Here is a 23672-nt window from a genome sequence, read left to right as displayed (position 1 = left end):
TATATATCTGCCAAGTAAGTATGTATGAAACTTTATTGTATCATAACAATATCATTTTCATACAATCAACTTACCTGTCAGATATATACATAGCTGATTGACACCCTTTGGTGGAGGGTAAGAGACAGCTAACATGGAATAGACAGGTAAACAACATATGTTGTAGGTATAAATAAACCTTGGTTCCTATATCTGATAGGTGGTAGACTTCATATGGCTGTTGCCTGGCTGTTGCCTGGCTGTTTCCAAAAGGAGTCTGCATCACCTCAAGAAACTTTAGTGAGATATGTGATCTGTGGGCCAAGAGTTCTGTGGGTCTTTGCCGATGGGGTTTTCTTATCCACTTACTCGGCAGAGCCTAAAAAGTACTTGCCAATGGGTGCTAATCCACTTATATGGGGACAATACAAACTATTTGGCCTATTGGCCATAACTAAGGAGCGCAACACCGATCCCGATCACCTGATCCTAACACAAGGGTTCGCGCTCAAATTGAAAAGAGTTATCCCCACACTCCTTTCAAAAACCCCAATAATTTCACTAAGTTAAATAACTTTAACTCAAAAGTTAAGGATCAGTGTCGGCTCATCCCAGTAACGTATCCGCAGAAACGTATAAACCAAAAGAGAAGGATCTCTCGTAGGTTAACTTGACATCCTTTGTGTAATGAGAAGTCAACACAGAGTTGCCTCTACCGTACAACACAGGTAATATGTCTTATATGACATATTGTTATGTAAAGAACAAGAATTTGCAAAAGCGCGCACTTCCTGCGCTTTTAATTCTCAGCTGTTTGAAGGAATCAAGTCACTTATGAAGTGCTTAGGAGATCTCCATGTTTCAAAGAAGACCAGGGCTTTCTTGAAATGGATCTCTCCTGTCTGAAGCCTGAAGCCTGGCAGGAACCTCGCGCCTGGCTGGTGCTTCGCTCTTGGTTGGAGCCTAGCGCTTGTCTGGAACCTTTCGCTTGACTGGCGCCTCACAGCTGGTTGACGCCTCGCGCCTTAGCTGGAGATTCACGCCTGTCTGGCGCCACGCGCCTGGCTGACGCCTCGCGTCTGGCTGGCACCTCGCGCCTGGCTGGCACCTAGCGCCTGGCTTGAGCTTTGCACCTAGCTGGCGCCTCGCGCCTGGCTGGTGCCTTGCACCTGTTGGCGTTTCGAGTTTGCCTGATGTCTGGCTGACTCCTCGCTCCTGGTTCCAGGTTGGCTCTTTTTTAGCATCTGGAGCCTGGCTGGATCCTTCCCACTTGCTTGAGCTTCTAGCTTGGTAGAGTCTCGAGGTTGCCTGGCGATGTACACACTCGGACATTCTTATCTGGTCAATTTGTTTCGCCTCTAGCGCATATGCGCCAGGTTGGAGGCCCGCTCTGTCTCTTCATCAGACAATGACATTACGGCACTTGGCGTCTGGCTTGCGCTACATTGTCTGAAAGCCCTGAAGAACCACAATGGTTCATCAGGAGACAGGAGAAGAACGGAAGAAATTCTTCCACTCTGAGCTTTCGGCCTGTCCGGCAATGGGAGGTGATTGTATCCAGTTACATCTAGTAGACGATAGGAATCTAACAGTGCGAGAGATAAGAGTCTTTATCCGATGAGGATCCTTCATGATTACTTCCTTTGCTAACGAGATCTCTTCAGAAATGATGATGAGGTTTCTCGTTGCCGAATCTTCCCTATCCTTGCCCTAAGGGGAAAAAAAAGGGGGGGGGAAGGGAAGGAGCCTGGAAGCCGAAGGTAACTCCGAGCTGAAATTGGGCGGACCCCTGATTTCTAGCTCTAATGTATCACTCTGAATGTCTTCTGGGATCTATTTCGAGTCCTCCTTGTATTCAAAAGACTCTGTAGGCAAAATGTTTTAACCATTTCTTCTTTCGTAGAAGAAAACATAAGTACCCTGTCTGGACAACGAAACTTCTCTCTGAAATCGTTGAGTCAGGAATAGAGGGTTCAATTTCTTCTAACAGACATATGCTGATAAAAAATCGTTGCCAAGTCTCCACTGAATAAGGTGCGAGATTCCAATGCTCAAAAACTTCAATATTTTCTTGCCAGTTTAGGGCCAAGAGAAAACCAAGAATTCTCTCCTAAAATTTTCCAAGAAATTTTTATGAGCAGCAGTCCCATCTTGTCAGAAGACGGAATCTGAGGCCCAAAATAGGATCCCATTCTAAGTATAAGATCTCCTACCTTTATCGTATAGAGGTATTGTATAAGATCGTGAAGATCTTAATTCTCTACTATCTCTAATACTTTTAGTCGAGACAGAGTATATCATGCATCTTCAAGAAAAATCTTCGTCAATGAATCTTCTTTCTCCTTATCCACCAAGACTCTTGAAAGGTGCCTCGTCCGAGTTCCCAGAGACTTCTAGCGGACAGGATCCCAGAAGGAGGAGGTCCTCTTTCCGAGAAGGACCCTCCTTAGTACTCCAACCAACGAAGATATCTGCTGTATACCCAGGATCTTCGTGGCTACTTCTTACTTCTCCGTATCCAATCTAGGGGAAGGAGGATAGACTTCCGTAATACTTTCCGGGATATAATCCAGTTACTTAGAGATTTCTAAGAACTTAGAAGGTCTCGAAAATTCGTCAGAACTTCCTCCTTTTCGATGAAGAATCGGATGACGAAATCACTATTATAGGATACCTTTCCAACGGTTATCCTTGGCAGTCTGGGACGTTCTAAAGATCCTGCCGAGGGGACGCCTGATCGGTGGGGATTCTCCATTACCTCCGTAAGGCTTTCGACATTCCTGCTCCTCTGGGCTTGTGAGCTTGGAAGAGGTCTAGGCCTGAGAGCGAGACAGAGCCAATCGGACACACCCTCCACTACTTTAGGACGGCTTTCCAATGGCGAACTTGGCAGTCTGGACGTGCTACAGAACCTGCCGAGGGGAGGGGCGCCCTGACCGGTGGGGATTCTCTATAACCTCCGTAAGGTTTTCGACTTTCCTTCTCCTCTGGGCTTGTGAGCTTGGAAGAGGTCTAGGCCTGAGAGCGAGACAGAGCCGATCGGACGCACCCTCCACTACTTTAGGACTGCCTTTCCAATGGCGAACTTGGCAGTCTGGGACGTGCTACAGAACCTGCGAGGGGCCGCCTGACCGGTGGGGATTCTCTATAACTCTCCGTTTAAGGTTTTTTCGACTTTCCTTCTCCTCTGGGGGCATTGGGAGCTTGGAAGAAAGATCTTTAGGCCTGGGGAGCGAGACAGAGCCGATCAGACGCACCCTCCACAGCAAAGGGGAACACTAAAATCACTTCTTACCTTTCAATAGCTCGTATTTTGAGCTACATTCCTTTGTCTTCAAATTGCAATATGAATTTGAAGATTCTGTGAAGTAAGAAGGAGATGAGGATACAACACTACTAGTATTGTTAATGCTCTAACTGCTCGTTAGTACGAGAGCTATAAAAACTTCTAAAGGAAGCGTAACTAATTCTATTTCTGACTTCCCCAAGAAGGAAGTTAGCTTAAACTTCCTCAATCAATTCTAACATTTACTACACGTTATTATGAATAAATATTAAAATTTCCCTTCTTGCAAACTATGTGAGTGTCTACCAAAAAGTTCGGTAGTTACACGTAAACAATTCTTCGAAATTTTCGAAGCCAAAGTTATTAAAACAAATTAATATGCGCATGCCGAACCAAAGACCCTAGTACTTCCCTGCAAAAGATTGCCCAGAAGATCGATGGCGATGGAAATGGGGAATCCAAAAATCAAAGTCAGGAGGAACTGCAAACGTTGTATACATTCCAAGCGACAGAGAAAATATGAATAGAAAACGGGAATGGTTCCTAATCCTGCCACCCAGGGCAGGACGGTAGATCACCTGACCTATCTGCAGCGTGTGCCGCGAAATTTGAATTTCTGTCGGGGACGACGGAGTCTTAGCTATGTATAAATCTGACAGGTAAGTTGATTGTATGAAAATGATATTGTTATGATACAATAAAGTTTGTTCATACTTACCTGGCAGATATATATATATAGCTGTATTCTCTGAAGTCCGACAGAATTTCAAAAATTACGACGCACGTAGTGGGAGGCCAGGTGGTTAGTACTCATTCCTGCCACTGGGAGGCAGGTATCAGGAACCATTCCCATTTTCTATTCAGATTTTCTAGTGCCACTGTCTCCTGAGGGGAGGTGGGTGGGCACTTTGAATATATATATCTTCCAGGTAAGTATGAACAAACTTTATTGCATCATAACAATATCATTTTGTTCATGAAGCTTACCTGTCAGATATATATATAGCTGAATCCCACTTTTGGAGGTGGGAAGAGACAGAATAGGATTTAGGAAACAAATACATGTAGATGATTGACATCTTGGTTCCTTACCTGTTAGCACAGCTGACTTCGTGATTACTGTCACCCAAGTCCGCTTCTGCTTTACTAGAGTCTCCAGCGAGGTAGTGACCTATATAGCTGGTGAGTTCTAGATGATCTGTCAACGGGGGCGTGACCACAATGTGACTAGACCATTTGACCATACTATGAGGGCAACGAAGCAATAAACCACCACCTGACCAAAACTAGCAAAAGTTAAGACAACCTATCTTAAGCTAAAGACTGGGAAGTCCGCCTCCGGCGGCCGACCCAACAACCATAAACACAATAAAATTAAAAAACTCCTCCTAACCATTTTCTACAGGATAGGATGAGTGCTACTTCCTGCCCCAAAAAATTGTGTCTGCGGAGACGTATGGCCCAAGCGAACAGCAGTTCTCGTATGTCGTCTTCACGTCTCACAGGTAGTGTGAAGCGAACACCGAGTTGCTCCGCCAAAAAGTGGCACCCAGGATGTCACTGAGAGCCATATTCTTTTGGAAAGCTACCGAGGTTGCGATAGCTCTCACTTTGTGCGCATTCACTTTAAACAATTTCATATCACTATCTTTACAAGATGAATGAGCCTCCTTAATGGTGTCTCTCAAGAAGAACGCCAAAGCATTCTTAGACATCGGTAAGTCTGGCCTTCTTACTGAACACCACAAGTTGCTTGAAGGACCTCGACATTCCTTCGTCTTCCGCAAATAAAATTTAAGAGCCCTGACAGGGCACAGAACTTTTTCTGGCTCTCGTCCAATAATTTCAGCCATCCCTTTTATCTCAAAGCTCTTAGGCCAAGGTTTGGACGGGTTTTCATTTTTGGCAAGGAACGTTGGGCTCAACGAACAAACAGCATTATGCCCTTTGAAACCAACATGCTTACTGATAGCTTGAATTTCGCTAACTCTCTTCGCTGTCGCCAGAGCAGTTAGTAAAACAGCCTTTCTTGTAACGTCCCTCAAAGATGCATCATGGAGAAGTTCAAACAGACTAGACGACAAGAACTTCAAGACGATGTCTAAGTTCCAGGAAGGCAGCTTAGGTTGAACTACCTTCGTGGTCTCAAAGGATCTTAACAGATCATGAAGATCCTTGTTATTAGCCAAGTCCAGGCCTCTGTGTCTAAACACTGCCGACAACACACTCCTGTAGCCTGTTATTGTCGGGACTGCTAGCTTTAAGTCATTCCTTAGATAAAGAGGAAGGAAGGTCTGCTATTTGGTTCACAGAGGTCGTGGTAGAGGAAACGCCCTTCTTTCTACACCAACTCCTGAAAGTGGCCCACTTCGATTGGTACACTGCAAGAGAGGAAGCTCTCCTTGCATTGGCAATAGCTCTTGCCACTGGTCTTGAAAAACCTCTCGCTCTGGCCAACTTTTCGATAGTCTGAACGCAGTCAGACTCAGAGCGGAGAGGTTTTTGTGGTACCTCTCGAAGTGGGGCTGTCTGAGTAGATCTGTTTTCAAGGGTAGCGTCCTTGGGAAGTCTACCAAGAAGGTCATGACCTCTGTGAACCATTCTTTCGCAGGCCAAAGCGGGGCGATCAATGTCATTCTCGTCCCTTCCGACGCCGCGAACCTCCTCATGACTTCTCCCAAGATCTTGAACGGGGGAAAGGCATAAAGGTCCATCCCTGTCCAATCCCAGAGGAGGGCATCTATCGCTACTGCTCCTGGATCGAGAACAGGGGAGCAGTAAAGCGGAAGTCTCTTCATCCTCGATGTAGTGAAAAGGTCTACTAAAGGACGTCCCCATAGCCTCCACAGCTCCTGGCATACCTCCTGGTGAAGAGTCCATTCGGTCGGCAGCAGTTGATCTTGCCGACTGAGAAGATCTGCATGAATGTTCTCGACACCTGCCATGAACCTCGTAAGGATCGTAACGTCTCGTGCTTGTGCCCACAACAGGATCTCCCTCGCTGGACTGAACAGGGACCGAGAGTGCGTTCCATCCCTGTTCTTGAGGTAAGCCAGAGCTGTGGTATTGTCAGAGTTGATCTGGACAGTTCGGTTTGAGACTTGGTCTTCAAAGAACTGGAGAGCCAAATGAATGGCCGCCAACTCTTTGAGATTTATGTGCCAGGACACCTGTTCCCCTCTCCAGGTGCCTGACACTTCCTCCCCCCCTAGTGTTGCTCCCCATCCCGAGGTGGACGCGTCGGAAAACAACACTAGGTCGGGGCTCTGAAGCTTGAGAGAAAACCTCTCTGATAGCTTTACGGGGTCGAGCCACCACTTTAGGTGATCCTTTACTTTCCTTCAAGATCCTCAAGATCGAATCTAGGTCCTCCCCCTTGTCATAGCCAGTTTTCCGCCAGGAAAAACTGGAGAGGTCTCAGGTGCAGCTCTCCCCAGGGAAACAAACTTCTCCAGCGAGGAAATGGTCCCCAGCAGACTCATCCATTCCCTCACCGGGCATGTTTCCTTCCCCAGAAAGGCTGAAACTTTGTCTAGTCCTTGCTGCTGACGTTTCTGGGACGGAAAAGCCCGAAAAGCCACTGAATCCATCTGAATCCCCAGATACACAATGGACTGCGTCAGGATCAGATGGGACTTTTCGAAGTTTACCAGAAGTCCCAGGGACTTTGCCAAAACCAACGTCGTGTGAAGATCCTTCAGACACTTTGCCTTCGAAGAGGCTCAAATCAGCAGTCGTTTAAATAGAGAGATCCTTATGTTGGGAAGATGAAGCCATCTCGCACATTCTTCATTAAGATTGTGAATATCATCGGGGCCGTGGTTAGCCCGAAGCAAAGAGCCCTGAATTGAAAAACTTTCCCATTCAGGACAAGCCGCATGGTACTTCATCGACTGAGGATGTATCGAATAACGTGAAAATAAGCATCCTGAAGGTCTAAGGACATCCAGTCCTGGTCTTAAGGCCCTAGAACTGACTGAGGCGTTTCCATTTTGAACTTTTGCTTTTCTATAAACAAGTTCAACCTGCTGACATCTAACACTGGTCGCCATCCTCCCGACTGTTTCGGCACCAGGAACAACCTGTTGTAGAAGCCTGGGGATTCCAGGTCTAGGACCTGTTCCACAGCCGTTCTTTTTGAGCATTTGCCTCGCAGATCGTACAGAATCTGCTGCTTTCTCCCGATGGTAAGAGGGTGATAAATCCCTGGGTGTCGTGCAGCGGGGGCGGTTCGAGGAAAGGGATCTTGTATCCTCGCTCGATGACACTGAGGGACCAGTCATCCGCCTCTCTCTCTCTCTCCAGGCTCTTGCAAATAAACGAAGCCTGGCTCCGACTGGTGTCTGAAGGACAGATGTCTCACTTTTTACCCCTGGTCTTGGAAGGGGCTCTGCCTCTGGGAAGACCTCTTCCTCGAGGAGACGATCTCGAGGAAGCTCCCCCTCAAAAGGGCTTCTGGTTCTTGGAAGCTGACCCAGTGTAGAAGTCGAAGGGACTGCTGGACGTCTAGAAGACTGGGCCAGAAGGTCTTATGTGGCTTTCTCTTGCAGGCTGACAGCTAGATCTTTGATCATTGCCTGGGACAAGAGATGGCTCGAAAGAGCGAACAGCAACTCTGCCCTCTGAGCAGGAGAAACAGGCTTCGCAGTGAAGTTGCAGTACAAAGCTCTCTTTTTCAAGAGCCCCGTACAAAAGTGCGAAGCCAGCTCCTCCGAACCATCCCTGACGGCCTTGTCCATACACGCTAGCACGCTGGACAGCTCCCCCAGACTAATCGAGTCCGGACTCCGTGACTGAACATCTAGGACTCCCAAGCACCAGTCCAAGAAGTTAAAAACTTCCATCATCCGGAACAGTCCCTTTAGATGGTGGTCCAACTCAGAAGGCGTCCACGACACCTTCGCCGATGAAAGTAGAGACCTCCTCGGAGCGTCAACCAGGCTGGCAAAGTCGCCTTGGGCAGAGGAAGGAACCCTCAACCCAATGTCCTCTCCTGTCTCATACCACATCCCTGCTTCCCATTAAGTCCTACGGAGGAGCAGGGCAAATGAAGTCTTTCCTTGAGCCTTCTCGGAGTCCATCCAGTCATTGGACCTTCTTAAATGCTCTCTTGGTCGAAAGGGAAGTCTTCATTTTCACAAATCCTGGCGATGTACTGGATTTGGACAAGGAAAACTGAGGAGGAGGAGAGCGAGGGGCCGCGAGGGTTGAAACTTGTCTCAAAACGAAGAACGAAGAAGACGGGCCAAGACCTGGTAATCCGATGAAGAGGATGTTGAAGGCTGCTCTTCATCTACTGCCTCCGTAGAGCTGCTGACTTCTCCTTCTTCTACAGGAGCAACTGACAGCGTCCACAGACTGGGGAGGTCTAAGACCTTTAGGCCCCACTCTCAAAAGGGATCTGCGTTTCGAAGCAGAACTCTCCGCACCAGGCTGGACGTCTTTCACAACTGCCTCCGATGCGTCCGGCAAAACTGCAGATAAAACGTCTTGAAGAGCGTCTTGACCAGCATCTTGAAGTCGGCGAGCGTCCTGAAGAGCGTCCTGATGAGCGTCCAACGAAGCGTCCCGATAAGCGTCCTGAAAAGCGTCCAGCTTGGCGTCCTGCCGAGAAGTTCGACGAGCGTCATGACAGGCGTCCTGACGATTCCTTCGACGAAACGAAGGAGCTAGTGAAGCGTCAAGCTTAGCAGCTTGAGGAGCGTCCTGCCTCGCAGAGGTCCGAGCATCACGAAGAGACGTGAGAGGAGCGTCTTGACGAGAATGAAGATGATCCCTGCTACGAGGAGCTTGAAGGTCTTCCTCTCTCTCGAACGACAAGAGTTTGGGGAGGACGTTCATCGCACCCTCTAGACAAACGCTGGGTGCCGAACGAAATCTAGAGGGCGACGAAACAGGTGAAAGAGACGAGCGAGGAGAGGGAGAGGGGACTGCCTGGACCTCTTGATAGGAAGTCTGTCATCCTCCTACGACGATGCAGCTCTGACTCTCTCTGCCAGCAACGAAGCTAACTGTTGCTGCATTGACAGGAGCATCCTCTTGGTAGGAGAAGACTCCTTCTCAGGAGAAGGGCTGATCCTGTGGGGAAGACGAGGGCCGAGGGACGCCTTCTTCCTTCTCACAGGAAAAACAGCTCTCTCCCTGGAGCGACTGGGGCGCTCAACAGCGTCATCCTCGGATGACGTCCTGGTCCTCTTCTGTGGTGGGAATGCGTCAAAATCCGGAGAAGACCGCAAAACATCCGAAGAAAAAGGACGTGAAGCAGCGTCCTCTCTGAAGCTTCTCTTCAAGGGCCGAGAGTCCTTCCGAGAGCTCCACCCTTGCGCGGGGAGGACGCTTCGGAGGACGAGAAGCAATCCTTCAGGAGACGTGCACGAGCACGCTCCTTGGCAGCCTGGGAAGCGTCAACAGGTCCTGCCAAAGGGACGCCAGATCGGTGGGGAGCCCCCGTAACCCTCCTTCAGCTTTCGACATGCCTGCTCCCTGATTCCATGGGAGTCCGACAGAGGTCTAGGCCTAGAGGCATTATGGGGCCGATCTGACGCCCCACCTCACAACAGTAGGGGCACTATCACTGCACTTCACTGCACTAGTCTCCAAGGCGAGCACTTTGGATTCCAGATTACGAAGAGAATCCAAAATCACAGAAAGGGCATTACCCTCCACAGGGTTAGGAGAAACAAAGTCTACTGGAGGGTTAGCAGGAGAAATATTACTGCCCTGACGCCTACTGCTGATACACTCCTGGAGGAAGACCTCCTGATTCTGTCACGCTCTAACTTGCGTACGTAAGAATCATACATCTTCCAACCTGAATCAGACAAACTTTCACATTGCCTTACATCGGTCATTTATCAAACACACATGCCCCCTACAACTCGTGCATACAGTGTGGAGATCTAGCGAAGCCTTCGGTAGCCTCACCTTACACTCATCCATAAAACATACTCTGACACTAGCAGAACTAGAACCAGACATCTTAGTTACAGGAAAAATCAAAGCCAAAATAAAAATCAGTCCACAAAAGCGTGCCTGCCTAGCCACAGATCCAAAGTCAAAACCAAAGACAATCAAGATACTTATGTGACAATGAGAAGTTAACGAAATCCAAAGCGGAGGTACTGAAAAACAGGTGTTGACAGTAACCGGCGACAGAGAAAATCTGAATAGAAACTGGGAATGGTTCCTCATACCCGCCTCCCAGCGGCGGGAATGGGCACTAACCACTGGGCCTCCCACTACGTGTGTCGTAAGTTTTGAAATTCTGTCCGACTTCAGAGAATACAACTATATATATATCTGACAGGTAAGCTTCATCATGAACAAAATGTTTACTCAAGAGCTGACTCAGTTTACTCTTAGTGGGACTATTTATTAGAATATCATATATAGTCCAATGTAAAATCACAGAAATTAATCAACTGAATATCCTGACTATAGAATCTGAAATAAAAACTCAACAATAACAAAAATCTTGTAGAATAAGATAAAAAAAAAAATCACTATATACATACTCCATTTTCAAATAGGCGCCTTTGACAACACTTGGCTCCTAAATTGCCCTCTTCATCCATTTTCTTCACCACTGGAGCAATCTTTTCACTTGCATACTTAATAAGCTGTAAGAAAAGTATAACACTTAAAACAATTTCAAATAATGAACAATATGTGGTGAAAGGAAAAATACTGTTGTCAATGCAAGTAACATTGACTACATTATTAACTTGATATATTAATGGAATGAATGAAGAATCTTAAATCATTTATTCAAAAATTATAATTTGACAAAAAATGTGAAAATGCCAAGTGCTGAGTTCCAACTCAGAGACTATATAGTACTAAGCATCAGCAACACAAGTAAAAATGGAATTTTTATTCTAAAATTAATATTAATAATACTTACCTGTATAATTTATCTAGCCCTAAATCCCCAAAAACCGCACCAAAATTACCACATTGGCAACCCTGTTACCTCCTATTCTGTCCGCCAGTTGGCAACACTGTCGTTGACAGATACGAAAACCTTCCCTCAAATCAGTTGTGATAGGCAGATCGTGGGGTAGGATGTGGGGGGGACTAGATAAATTTATACAGGTAAGTATTATTAATATTAATTTTAGAATAAAAATTCCATATTAATAAACATTACCTTAATATAATTTATCTAGCCCGATTAACCACATTGAAAAGGAGGAGGGAATCTGAATACAATTTCCCCTTCGGACAGAAATAGGAGAAAACAAACAAAGAAATATATATCATAGGCAGTCAAAACTCAACCCAAGGTCAAAGATACTAACAACTCAAAGTCTCCTACCATAATGCCACCAACTGCGGTAGCACAGGACAAGGAGTAAGTGCATAGTCAGTCCGTCTGTACTAAAGTCAGGTGACCGACCAGGTGACCAGTCAGACGAATTGCGGACAGCAAGGCTGCACCCTGAAGACTATCAAGCACTATTCTTACCCTAAAGGATGAGGTGTCTGGACTGTCTGGGCGATTCAAAGCTAAGCAAACCTTGGGGGTGTATCAACGCAACCCGAAGTCGCCAGCAACGAATCGGCTCATGAGCAACTCCTAACTCGAGTTTCTGTGCCAAGAGAAAGGAGCGCGGAGCAAAAAGGCGATTCAGTCCCGAAGGACGAATGCTGACAGTCCAGCCTGGTCTCATGTTACACGATCATCGGGGGTGTATCAACGCAACCGACTTCGTCAACAAGAAACTCAGGGCTACTAAATGTCGCTTGATTCTCCACGAGTGTCTGACTCTGAGAAGACAGGTGATACAAAAAGTAGATGGTGAGCGATCGTCACCAGATGACAGCAGACGATCCATCGACTAATTCCCTGTCCAGGACAGTGGAAGAAGCAGGAGTCGTCAGGACAAGCGAACCAGTGGCTAGTCCTAGGTCAGCATCGACTCTGGGAGAAGCGTAGTCGCCAGTGCAGACAACCCAGTGGCTGGAACCATTTCACACTGAAAAAATAAAAGGAAGCAGCATGAGTTGCCAAGCAGTCAGTCCTTGTCATCAAAAACACCTAAATACCAAACTGCCTAATTCCCATTATAACTACGTCAAAAACTGCCATGGGTTATAATACAAAAACAAAAATATATACAACAAAACAAAAAAATTAATGAATAATATACCAGGTAGCAACCAAACGTAAAACAGGAAGACTACCTAATTCTCCTGTCTGACGACCTTGTCCTGCCATCACCAACGGGCCCAAAGAACGAAGGTCGCCTAGAACTAGAGAAATATCCCTCAAGTAAAAAGAGGCAAAAACAGAATTAGAACGCCAAGTCGCCGCCTCAAGCACCTTGGCGACTGAGACGTTCTTCATAAAAAGCTACTGATGTTAGCAACTGCTCTAATACTGTGTGCTCTCGGCAGTCTGGTCTTCCCCAGCAGCCGAACCACCAGTTTTAACGATCAGATCTCTGAGAAAAAAGGATACACCATTCTTTGAAATAGGTCTCTTGACATTTCGGGGTGAAACAAACAGATGACGGGGATGACCCTGAATGTCCTTCGTGCGGCGTAAATAACATGAGAGCGCCCTAACAGGGCAAAGAACTAATTCCTCATTTAAATTACAACAGTCGACCAGCGACTTCAGTAAACGAAAGACCCTGGGAATGGGATTATCAGACGATTCAGTCTTTGCCGACAAATTCAGGAAGGTATGACAAAATCATGTCTTGTCCAGATCTGGCAACCAGAAAAGAGAGTGCTTGCAGTTCACCCACCCTCTTGGCTGTAGCCAGTGAGACAAGGAAGAGTGTCTTAGAAGAGAGGTCCCTAAATTTGGCAGAATTCAGAGGCTCAAACGGAGGGAACCTTAAGGCTTGAAGGACTTTGTTAACGTCCCACCCATGTCGGAGGCGACACTGCGGCCTGGTCGAGATAGGGAAAAAGATCGAAGTAAATCTCTAATGACATAAGATGAAGAGATCTCAGGAAGCCTTGCCTTAAAAACATAGGAAAGCTTAGACCTATAACCCTAATGCACGAAGGTGACAGGGCCTGTCATGATGTAAATGAACTAATCGCTACTTTCGGTAAGGAAGGTCTAGAAATTGAATGTCCTTGAGACTTACACCAACGTCTGTAAACCGACCATTTAGCTGATAATTTACTCTGGTTGATTGCCAGTCTGGCAAGAGCCAACTGTCGCGCCACTCTGGAGGAGAACCCTTCGTGCTTGGAGAACCTCCTGACAGTCTCCAGGCATGAAGATAAAGCATGTGGAGCCTCTGATGGAAACGATGAAAATGGGGTTGTTTGAGAAGATCTGGTCTCTGGCTGGCGGGAATGAATGGGGGGTTCCACCAGTGCTTCCAGAAGGTCGGGAAACCACTCCTTCTGTGGCCAGAAGGGGGCGATCAAGGTGAGATCCAGACGCTTGGTTGCCCTCACTTTGTTGAGGACTGACCTCACCAGAGAGAACGGAGGAAAAGCATAGGCTTGAAGTCCCTCCCAGTCCTGCAAAAGAGAGTCTGTCCCGGCACTCTGAGGAGTCTGGTAAGGGGCGAAAGAATATCTGGCACCGAAAATTCAGTGGGGTGGCAAACAGATCGACTGTGACAGGCCATTTCTTCCTGAGGCTGTCGAAGACTTCCTGGCAAAGTGGTCCACTCCGACCCTTGAACTCGTTCGGTCTCGACAAGGCGTCTGCTAAGACGTTGTGATGGCCCAGGATAAACTGAGGGACCAACGTAATCCCCTGTCTTCTGCCCAACACAGGATTGATCGGGCTTCTTGAGTGAGAAGATCCGACTGTGTGCCGCCTTGGTTTCTCAAGTACGAGACTGCTGTGGTGTTGTCGACAAAGATCGCGACAACCGACATCCAACAGTTGTTCCTGAAATGAAGAAGGCCTAGGTACTGCCCTGCCCAGTTCCCTCCAATTTATTGACATGCTCTCTCCTCTCTAACCAAAGGCCCGAAGCGGGCTTCGGAGCCCAGGTGTGCGCCCCAACCTTGATCCGAGGCGTCTGACCCAAAACATTAGGTCCGGAGGAACCGAAAGAAGAGATGTCCCTGACTTGAGGCGGTGAACTTGCATCCACCAACGGAGATCCTTCCGAAATCCCATGACGGCGAAGTGTCGACTGAAGGGACCTCATTCTGAGACGAACTCCGGGAACCAGTTGGATGAGGGATGACAAATGGCCCAGGAGAGACCTCCAAAGAGAACTGGCTGCGTTACGGAGGACAAAAATTCTTCGATCAGACTCAGAAGCTTGTCTATCCGTTTCTGAGCGGGAGAAGCCCTCAAAATCTGGGAATTCAAAACAATCCCCAGATAAGTCATGATCTGGCAAGGGATTAGATTGGACTTGTCGAAGTTGACACGAATGCCCAACTCGACACAAAGAGACAGAACTATCTCCCTCGACCGGAGACATTTCTCTAGAGATTCGGCCTGGACTAGCCAATCGTCCAGATACCGAAGCATCCTTACATTTAACTGATGCAGAATAGCTGAAACAGGAGCCATCACCCGAGAAAAGACCTGTGGAGCAGTGGTGAGGCCGAAACAAAGGGTCTTGAACTGGAAAACTCCCGAGTCCGTGAAAAACCGAAGGTAAGGTCTGCTTCTTGGATGGATGGGGATTTGCAGATAAGCATCCTGCAGATCGATGGAAATCATCCAGTCCCCCCTTCCTGACGGATGAAAGAACAGTCTGGACCGCTCCATCCTAGAACTTGGACTTTAGAATGACTTGTTCAAAACCGAAAGATCTATGATGGGGCAGCCAGGCACCCGAGGCCTTTAGAACTACAAACATCCGAGAGTAAAACCCGGGAGAAGGAGAGCTCGCTCTATGGCATCCTTCTCCAAGAGGGCCGAAAGCTCCTTCTCCAAGGCTTGACCCCTGATTGAGTGAGGGGAATAACTGCTGAACTCGAGAGGACGATTGGAAAGTGGAGGTCTGGAAACAAAAGGGATCTCGTAACCTTCCTTCAGGACCTCCCACCACCCAAGCTCCACCGCTCCCTCCCCTGCCAAGCTGACCAATGGCAGGTAGAGACAAGCTCCTACTGCGGTCTCCAGGCGAGGTGATGACTCCTACTTCCGAAAAATTCTTACGCAGAGACAAGGAAGAAGAAGAAGAAGAAGAAGAAGGTCCTCCTGGAGGTTGAGCTCTTTCTCTGCCCTTAGAGCCACGCCAAGAACCTCTCCCGCGTTTCAAAGGGTGAGCACCAGAGGAATGAAGAAGAGGCACCAGCAACCTGAGATGTACTCTGGAAAAAAGAGCCAGAAGGAGGTTGTTGGGCTGGAGCAGAAGGTACAGATCTGGTCCTAAACTTACGCTTACTCCTTGAACGGAATGGGAGGAAGACAGAGGAAAAAGCTCTTATAAAAGGCCCAGTGAGCTTGGGAAGAGGCATCACCTTGATGTTCCTTCAAAACCTCAGAAAGCACAGAAATATCGAAAAGGAAATCGCCAAAAGGAGAAGAGGACAACAGACTGGGTTCTCTGAATCTCCGATACAGAGGAGGGTAACTGCGACAAATACAGGTTACGCCTTAGAGAAACAAGAAAGGCCTGCATTGAAGCAGCAAGCGTTCTTCTGATGTACAGAAGCGATTGAAATGGATGAGCAGAATTTCTCAAAAAAGAGGAGCATCAGGAGGAACAAACCGGAGTCCTTGATATACATTAAAAGCCCTCCGAGGACCCACATATTGAAGGATTGAGCTTTTCTTGTAAGGAGCTCATAACAGCCTCCATAGCAATAAAATCTTCAATTGAGACAGAGACCGAAGCCTTAGAAGGCAAGGGTTTGACTTGAAAAGTCGGACAAAATCAGGATTTGGCTTGGGGGGTGGTCGAGAGAATGAAGAATCATCCGCCACCTGGTAAACTCCTCTCCGGTGTCGTAGAAGAGAAGAGAGCTTCCTCTTCCCTTCCCCGATCAACCTTCGAAAGTTTAGACGGCAACGTCGTCCTCACTCTCGCGAACCTCTGGGCAAAGGGAAAACGTAAAAATTCCCGTGACCGGGAAGGACCGTCAAGAAAAATCCCTTCTGTAATACAAGAGGCGGAGGCTGCTTCTGCTCTTTAGGCCTCGCCTGAGGAAGAAAACTCAAAATTAAATCAAAAAGTTTCTTGAATTCTACATCATGACATCCATTCGAGGAAACATCAATATCACACGAATCCGTCATCAGTCATCATCATCGTCAGATCCTAACTTAGAAACTTCCTCTGAAGTAAAATCCTGACGACTAGCTATCTTAGGTCTGACACTAATATCCCTCCCCCCTTCTCCTAAATAAGCGCCCTTTGGCACTGTTACGGGACTAACAGGGGACACGTTGGGTAAAGATTCGTTAGGCACCGCCCGGACCGGATTCCCCCTAGGCCTTCGCCACGACGGGGTTCACAAGCCGGGATATCTGTCGCACCGTTACCCATGGTGCTGTCGACAGGTACCTGACGAGGAGCTGAAAATGAATCTAAAAGTGTGTTAGACATTCTAGTAAAGGCTTCTTGAAAATTCTCTGACAGATTGTTAAACTTAGCAGAAATATCTCTATCTAGACTAAGCTGTTAATTCTTAAAAATTCTGTTTCCAGGTAGTTTCCATTGCCAAAATCTTCGAATCTACATCAGAACTAACTTCACTAATTACCGGTTGTACAGGGGGCAAAGCATCAATTAATTCGGAATCGGAGTCGTACGATACCAAAAAAAAAAAAAAAAAACGAAACCGAAGAGCCAGAATCATGAGCGCCCAAGTCAAGAATTCGTTAGATACAGTTTTAGCATCGATTTCTTTTTTCTCCTTAAACCGATCTTTTACGCTGCAAGATTGTTTGGCGTTTCATATAAGCAGTCATATCCTCGTCAGACCAGGGCTTACATATGTCACAACGAGAAGTCAAGTCACAAACCTGTCCACGACAAGAAACTACAAATGTCATGGGGTTCATACTCCCTGCTACTCATCCTTGTCCCACAAACCGGGGAGTTCCTGATGTTGCTGGCAGAAGGAAGCATCGTAATTTCTTGGTAATCCATTGTAGAATTGGACAGGTCAGTAGTTCCGGGTCGCGCAAAAGTTCGTAATTTAAGATAAGAACCACAACAGAAATCAAAGTTAATTCACTATTTCGTGATGTAATGCGTGAGTGGTAATTCATATAAAGTTTCATTTAACAAATAATGAAAGCTTTAAAGGCACAAAAATGTTTAAGGAAATTTATAAAGAGCGGCCGTGATGTAAACAACACGGGCGCTCGTTAACAACTGATTTGAGGAAGGTTTTGGTTTTCGTATCTGTCAACGACAGTGTTGCCAACTGGCGGACAGAATAGGAGGTAACAGGGTTGCCAATGTGGTAAATTTTGTGCGGTTTTTGGGGATTTAGGGCTAGATAAATTATATTAAGGTAATGTTTATTAATATAGTTTTTATTTATAGCTATCATTCATCAAAGTTTATTTATTATTTTTTTTTTTTTACCAAAAATACAATCTCAGCATATTTACTTTAAAATATAAAAATACAAAGCAAATTATATCATATACAGTGTGCCCCATTTTACATGGGAATAGGTTCCAGAACATACTGCAGAGATGCAAAAATCCCCTCTAAAATTATCATAACTGGCATCTAATTACCAAATATACCTTGTACTCCTTAAAATAAAAACAAAACAAAAACTGCCTACTTTAACACTTTACTGCTTAATTTGATAGTTCAAACAAAATTATACCTTAAATTATCATACTAAAAAAAATTTAAAATTATTTCAAACAAAAATACATCCCAAACCATCATTCCAAAACACCCAAAGTAACCTTACATTACGGTATACTCTCCTACTACTTTTATACTCTTATGTTGGCTATACACACCCCTAAAATGCTTATAACTGCCTATTTTCAAAGTTCATGGTCAAACCTGACACTTTCAAAAATATGCCTCAAATTATCATCCCAGAACACTCTAATATCATTTCAAAGTTATGATGCAAAATTAAGTACTACTACCAACCTACAACTATACTTAAGTATCTCCTTTCATTCTAACATGCACGTTTTTTTTTTACTTGTGGCATCGTTCTGCGCATGCTATAATGAACTGGGAATGCATTTTATGTACTACTATATTGATATTTTCATGCTGTAAGATGACTTTGAAATTATATTTACTGTACAGGTACGTATTTTAGGATGTACAGTACTATTGTATAGAACATATCCAAAATACAGTGAACACCCTGTATTCACAGACTCCAGATTTGCAGACTCACGTATTCACATATTTCTCTCTGGAACATATAACCCCATTATTTGCAGAAAATTTGCCTATTCTCTGTATTTTTCTATGAGAAATATCCACAAATTCCTTGTTTTATCTATCAATTTCACCATAAAATGCACTTTTTGTGATAAAACTATTAAAAAAAAACCAGGTATAAAAATTTTCAGTGGGTTTTTCTTGAGTTTTAAGTAACAAAATAGGCAGTTTTAAGTGTTTTTATAGGAGTTTCAACTATTGGCGGGGGGGTCTGGTACCCATCCCCTGCCAATATGAGGGGAACACTGTACATGGGTGGTTTAAAACAACAGGACAACCTCAAAAATAAAAGAGAATGCTATGTTTGTAGGTCATGTTAGTATTTAAGTTTTTGGTTTATGTTATTTGTGGTTAGTCCTCACCATCTCCAGTAAATTTATTAAAATCGTGCCGTCATTCTTGTAGTATAAGATTTTTCTGTGATTGACTCTCTCTCTCTCTCTCTCTCTCTCTCTCTCTCTCTCTCTCTCTCTCTCTTATTGTACTGTACTGTACATATCCTTTTAATAAAAATAATATCAATTATACTACTATGATTATCACACATATTACATATAACAGTACACAAGAGAATATTTTGTAACTGTTGATGTTTCATCTCTAATCAAAGAAACCTTTCTCCTACCAACAAATTTAAGAAGAAATGCCATCATACTGCAGCAGAATTTATACCACCGACGATGACAATCCGAAGGAGAAAACCAGAATACCAGCCGTGACATCACTCAGTTGTCAGCCAATCAAAATTTAGGCCCCAGTGATGTCCATACACCTGTCAGCCAATCAAAATTCAGCCCACGGTGACATCATGCAAATCTGAAGATCCATTGGGATGCAGCAATGTAACTATCAAGTCTTGAAACTGGCTTGAGATTGCCCCCCAGCAAACCAATAGGAGACCAGCTCTGCATGCTCAGCCACCATAATTCAGTGTGCCGAAGACCTCTCACTGAGCTCTCGGAATAAAAGGCAGATGGACTACATACACGCCATAGCCCCTCACCAACCCTCCGCCAAGAGGATGTCTGGTTCTGTGCCAGATGAAACATCGCGGGCAAGAAACTTATAATTAGAATTATAAAATTAAAATTACATTACACTTTCAACTTATAACAACTTTATAAGTCACTAAAAGTACTAAGTATAAGCATAAATTCCACAAAAAGTCCACACCTCACATCACGTACCGACTCAGACTTTACCTTCTGCCTCGAGTATGACTACCATAGGTACGTTACTCACCTGTTTAAGTAACAACAAGAAGGCCACAATAAGAAAGATAGAGAAGAACCTCTACATGATTAATGCTGCTGAAGCAGCAATAACTTTCAAACAACACTTGTTTAAAAGAGGGTCTCCTCCCGAATTATACCAAACATGAGACTGCATGAACCTTCAGCAAGAAAAGAAGAAGGGACCAGGAGCTTCAAAAAGTTCCATCCTACCAGTTGGCAAACTGTGGGAAGAAAAGACTACCGAAGACTGCGTGCCCTACAGGAAGATGCTGCACAACCACAACAAGTGGGAGGCTGTGCGGAGGATATGCAGCACCAAACCATCAAACATCAACACCAGCAAAGCAGGAGAGGAACTTGAGAAGCCCATCCTGGTGTCCTAGAAGATGGTAGTAGCACCCCAAATTATGACACCCTAATGTAGACCAGACTGATGACGACCAGCCCACCGTTGATGAAGACCAGCCCAGTAACCACACCTGGCCACCCACCCATGAGAAACATTGTCGCCTGCCTTGTCCACATACAGGAAGAAGACATAAAGCAGCGTATGAAGGGCGTCCTACGCAAGCTGATCTCCCTCAGCAGCGGTAAGCTGAGAGTCCCTCAGCAAACCTGAGCTACGAACCCAACCCTGACCAAAGAGTGCTCTGCTTAGAATGGGGCTTAATTGCCACTTAATGTCTAAACCAAAGGCCAAAGAAAAGTGCCTCATGATCGAGCTCCTGCTAGATTCAAATTCCAACAGTTAGAGGGGCGTAACATCTTAAGGACCAGTCATGCCCTCCAGCCCCTTTCTCTTTGCTGAAGCCCTCATGGAACTGGATGGACCTACTCCAGTAGTATCTTCACTCATGTGATGAAGGAAGCTGCAAAAGAGTTGAGAGCAATGGATTGGACATCACTGTATGATGTGCAGACACGACAGCAGCCTTTGTTTTGATTGAGACAGAGGTACCATGAAACACTTAATGCCATCTTGTCCAGCAGCATTAAATTCGAACGCCTTACACGGAACCCCACCGAAAAATGAAGAGGATGCTAACCAGGTCAATGGTGCTGTCAACACAGCAACGCAATGCAGTCCACCTCCCAACTATCCAAGGAGACTACAGCCTATGTTACCTCTATGGAAACGTCAAAACCCATAAAGATGGAAACCCTCTCCGCCCTATAATCAGCCAGACACCCACTCCGACTTAGGCTTGGCCAAGCGCCTCCATCAGATCTTGGCGCTCTACATACATCTCAACCCCGTTACAGCCTGCAATCTTCAGCAGAGTTCCTCGAAGAGATTGTGACTCCCCAGGCACAGGTACCATCGCTTAAACTTGATGTAGAATTCTTATTTACCAACGTGCCCATTGATGAGACATCGACCTAATCCTTGACTGTGTCTACAGGGACCCATCAACAGCACCTCTCAACATATCGTTAGCTTCATTACAGGCCTTACTGGATACCTGCATGAAAAAGAGCCCCATTCTCCACCCACAGAGACCAGATGTTCCATCAAAAGGATAGTGTTCCGATGGGTTCCCATTGGGTGTCCTCTTTGCCAACTTCTATATGGGAACAGTGGAGGAGAGTCACTGTTCAGATACAAAGGCCCCGTAAATACACAAAACACAAAGACAACATTGTAGTGCAAGCTGACAATGAGGATGAAGTTGTAGCCCTTCGCCACCTGTTCCAGTAATGTACTAGTGTGCTTTACTACACTGTCGAGTTTTGCACCTACGATCGGCTCCCCTTCCTTGACACCCTTGTTACCAAGACTGAAACAGCCTTCGTACTTCCATCTACACAAAAAAAAACAACCTTGGAATGTGCCCAAACGGAGACAGTGGGTGCCTGCTAAGTTTAACTGCACAACAGTTAGGGCCTTTGTATGAAGGGAACTCTCCCACTGTTTGACTTGCCAAGGCACCCACCAAGAACTGGATATCTGTCTATCTATCAAAGTGCCGTGTCTTGGACGTTGGCGGTCATTTGCCTCCACCTCTCTCCATTTCTAGCCACTTGTATTGGTTGATTTAGAGTATAATCTCCATCCAAGTCTCTCACCAAGCTATCCAAGTATTTTACTCTTTGTCAACCTCTTGCTCTCCTCCCCTCTATCCTTCCAGTAAGGCACAAATGCTCTATCTTCTCATTTCTTATTATATGTCCAACAAAATTAATTTGTTTCTTCCTTATTTCTCTTAGAAGCACTCTCTGTATTCCAGTTCTTGCTAACACCTCCTCATTTGTTACTATCTGTCCATGATATCCTCAGCATTCTTCTATAAAGCCAATAAGAACTGGATAAAGCTCATAAATAACGGATATTTGATCAAGCTCATGCTCATGAAATCCATAATGCTCTGGGGAAATGGTACAATGGTAGTGAGAGCACAACCTCACCCCCAGGACAGTATTAAGATTTTCTACAAGGCATTCATGCTCACAGTATTGTGAAGAAGAGGACTCCATAAGGAAAATTGTTATGGAGAACATCAAACCAACTGAAGAAGGCAAGAATATTAACCTTGTAATATATTATAATAAACATACAAGAGACCTAATTATGAGAAATGACCCCTCCCTGCCCGCGTGAGATCCTCTCAAACAGATGAATGCGGTCTACCACTTCAAATGCCTGCCCATCGGTGTCTCGGCGCCTATGTCGGTATGACCTCCACGTGTCTGGCAAAGATGGAGCCTCCGACTTCATCTTAAGCTACCTCTTCTTGCAAAAGGAATTGCACTGCTCAGGAGGCCAAGAGCGACATTCAGGGAAAAGATTGGTAATATTACAATCTAGCTCTAAACAGCTACGCGTAGTGTGAGGATCAGTCTCAAGTGATGCCAAAAACCACTGAAAAGAAACCTGGAAAAACTGGATGATGAAGTAGCTCCAAGAATCCAGCAGACGTTTCCTACTAGAAACAGCGCACAGAGTAAGAAAAGTGATGTGCTCCAAAGGAGGCAGGACGCAACCCGGAACACCACACTATAAAAATCACCCAATCAAATAGGACGAATGTGATGGAAAAAATATACATAATATATTGTCTTGTTAACCCTTAAACACCGAAGCGGTAAAAAAAAAATTGTCTCCCGCGTGCCGGAGGTGTTTCGGAGTGAGCGCAGAAGCGGAAAAAAGTTTTTTTTCAAAAAATCACACAGCGCGCTTAGTTTTCAAGATTAAGAGTTCATTTTTGGCTCCTTTTTTTATCATTGGCTGAAGTTTAGTATGCAACCATCAGAAATGAAAAAAATTATCATTATCATATATAAATAATGCAATATATGATAGCGCAAAAACGAAATTTCCATATATATAATTGTATTCAAATCGCACTGTGCGCAAAACGGTTTTAAGTAACAGTTACTTTTTTTTTCATTGTAATGTACACTAAATTGCGATCATTTTGGTATATAACACATTGTAAAACGATAAAAGCAACACAGAGAAAATATTATCACAAAATAATGCATGAATTCCTAACGCGACGTACGTAAACCAAATATTTTTTTCAAAAATTCACCATAAATCTAAATATTGTCCTAGAGATTTCCAATTTCTTTCAAAATGAAGAAAAAATGATTGAATATTACTATACTGTAAGAGTATTAGCTTACAATTGCAGTTTTCGACCATATCTGACGAGTTAAAGTTGACAGAGTCAAATTATTATCTATATATTTTTTTTTATATGCAATTATTTTGGAAATAAGAAAAGCTACAACCTTCAAATATTTTTAGTTTTATTCTAAATGAAATTGCGCACATTTTCATATATAAAACTCTATGAAATGCCTAATATGAAACGTAGCAATATTCCGAGAATGGGACGTAAC

General features: G+C 45.0%; 1 protein-coding gene across 1 annotated transcript in view; it reads right to left on the bottom strand.

The window, feature by feature from the left end:
- The window catches only part of LOC135222446 (short/branched chain specific acyl-CoA dehydrogenase, mitochondrial-like), a 223558-nt gene extending 202410 nt beyond the window's left edge, over positions 1-21148 (bottom strand). Inside the window, exons 1-3 of the mRNA XM_064260532.1 lie at positions 21072-21148; positions 20662-20695; positions 10780-10884 (exon numbers count right to left, since the gene is read on the bottom strand). Of these exons, the coding sequence (XP_064116602.1) occupies positions 10780-10884; positions 20662-20695; positions 21072-21148 (216 nt within the window). The remainder of the gene's footprint in view (positions 1-10779; positions 10885-20661; positions 20696-21071) is intronic.
- Between the last annotated feature and the right edge of the window lie 2524 nt (positions 21149-23672).

Source organism: Macrobrachium nipponense, chromosome 3, assembly GCF_015104395.2.
Source record: "Macrobrachium nipponense isolate FS-2020 chromosome 3, ASM1510439v2, whole genome shotgun sequence".
In the NCBI taxonomy this organism is placed as follows: Eukaryota; Metazoa; Arthropoda; class Malacostraca; order Decapoda; family Palaemonidae; genus Macrobrachium; species Macrobrachium nipponense.
Note: the sequence above shows the minus strand (reverse complement) of the source record. Positions and strands in the feature narration are given on the sequence as shown.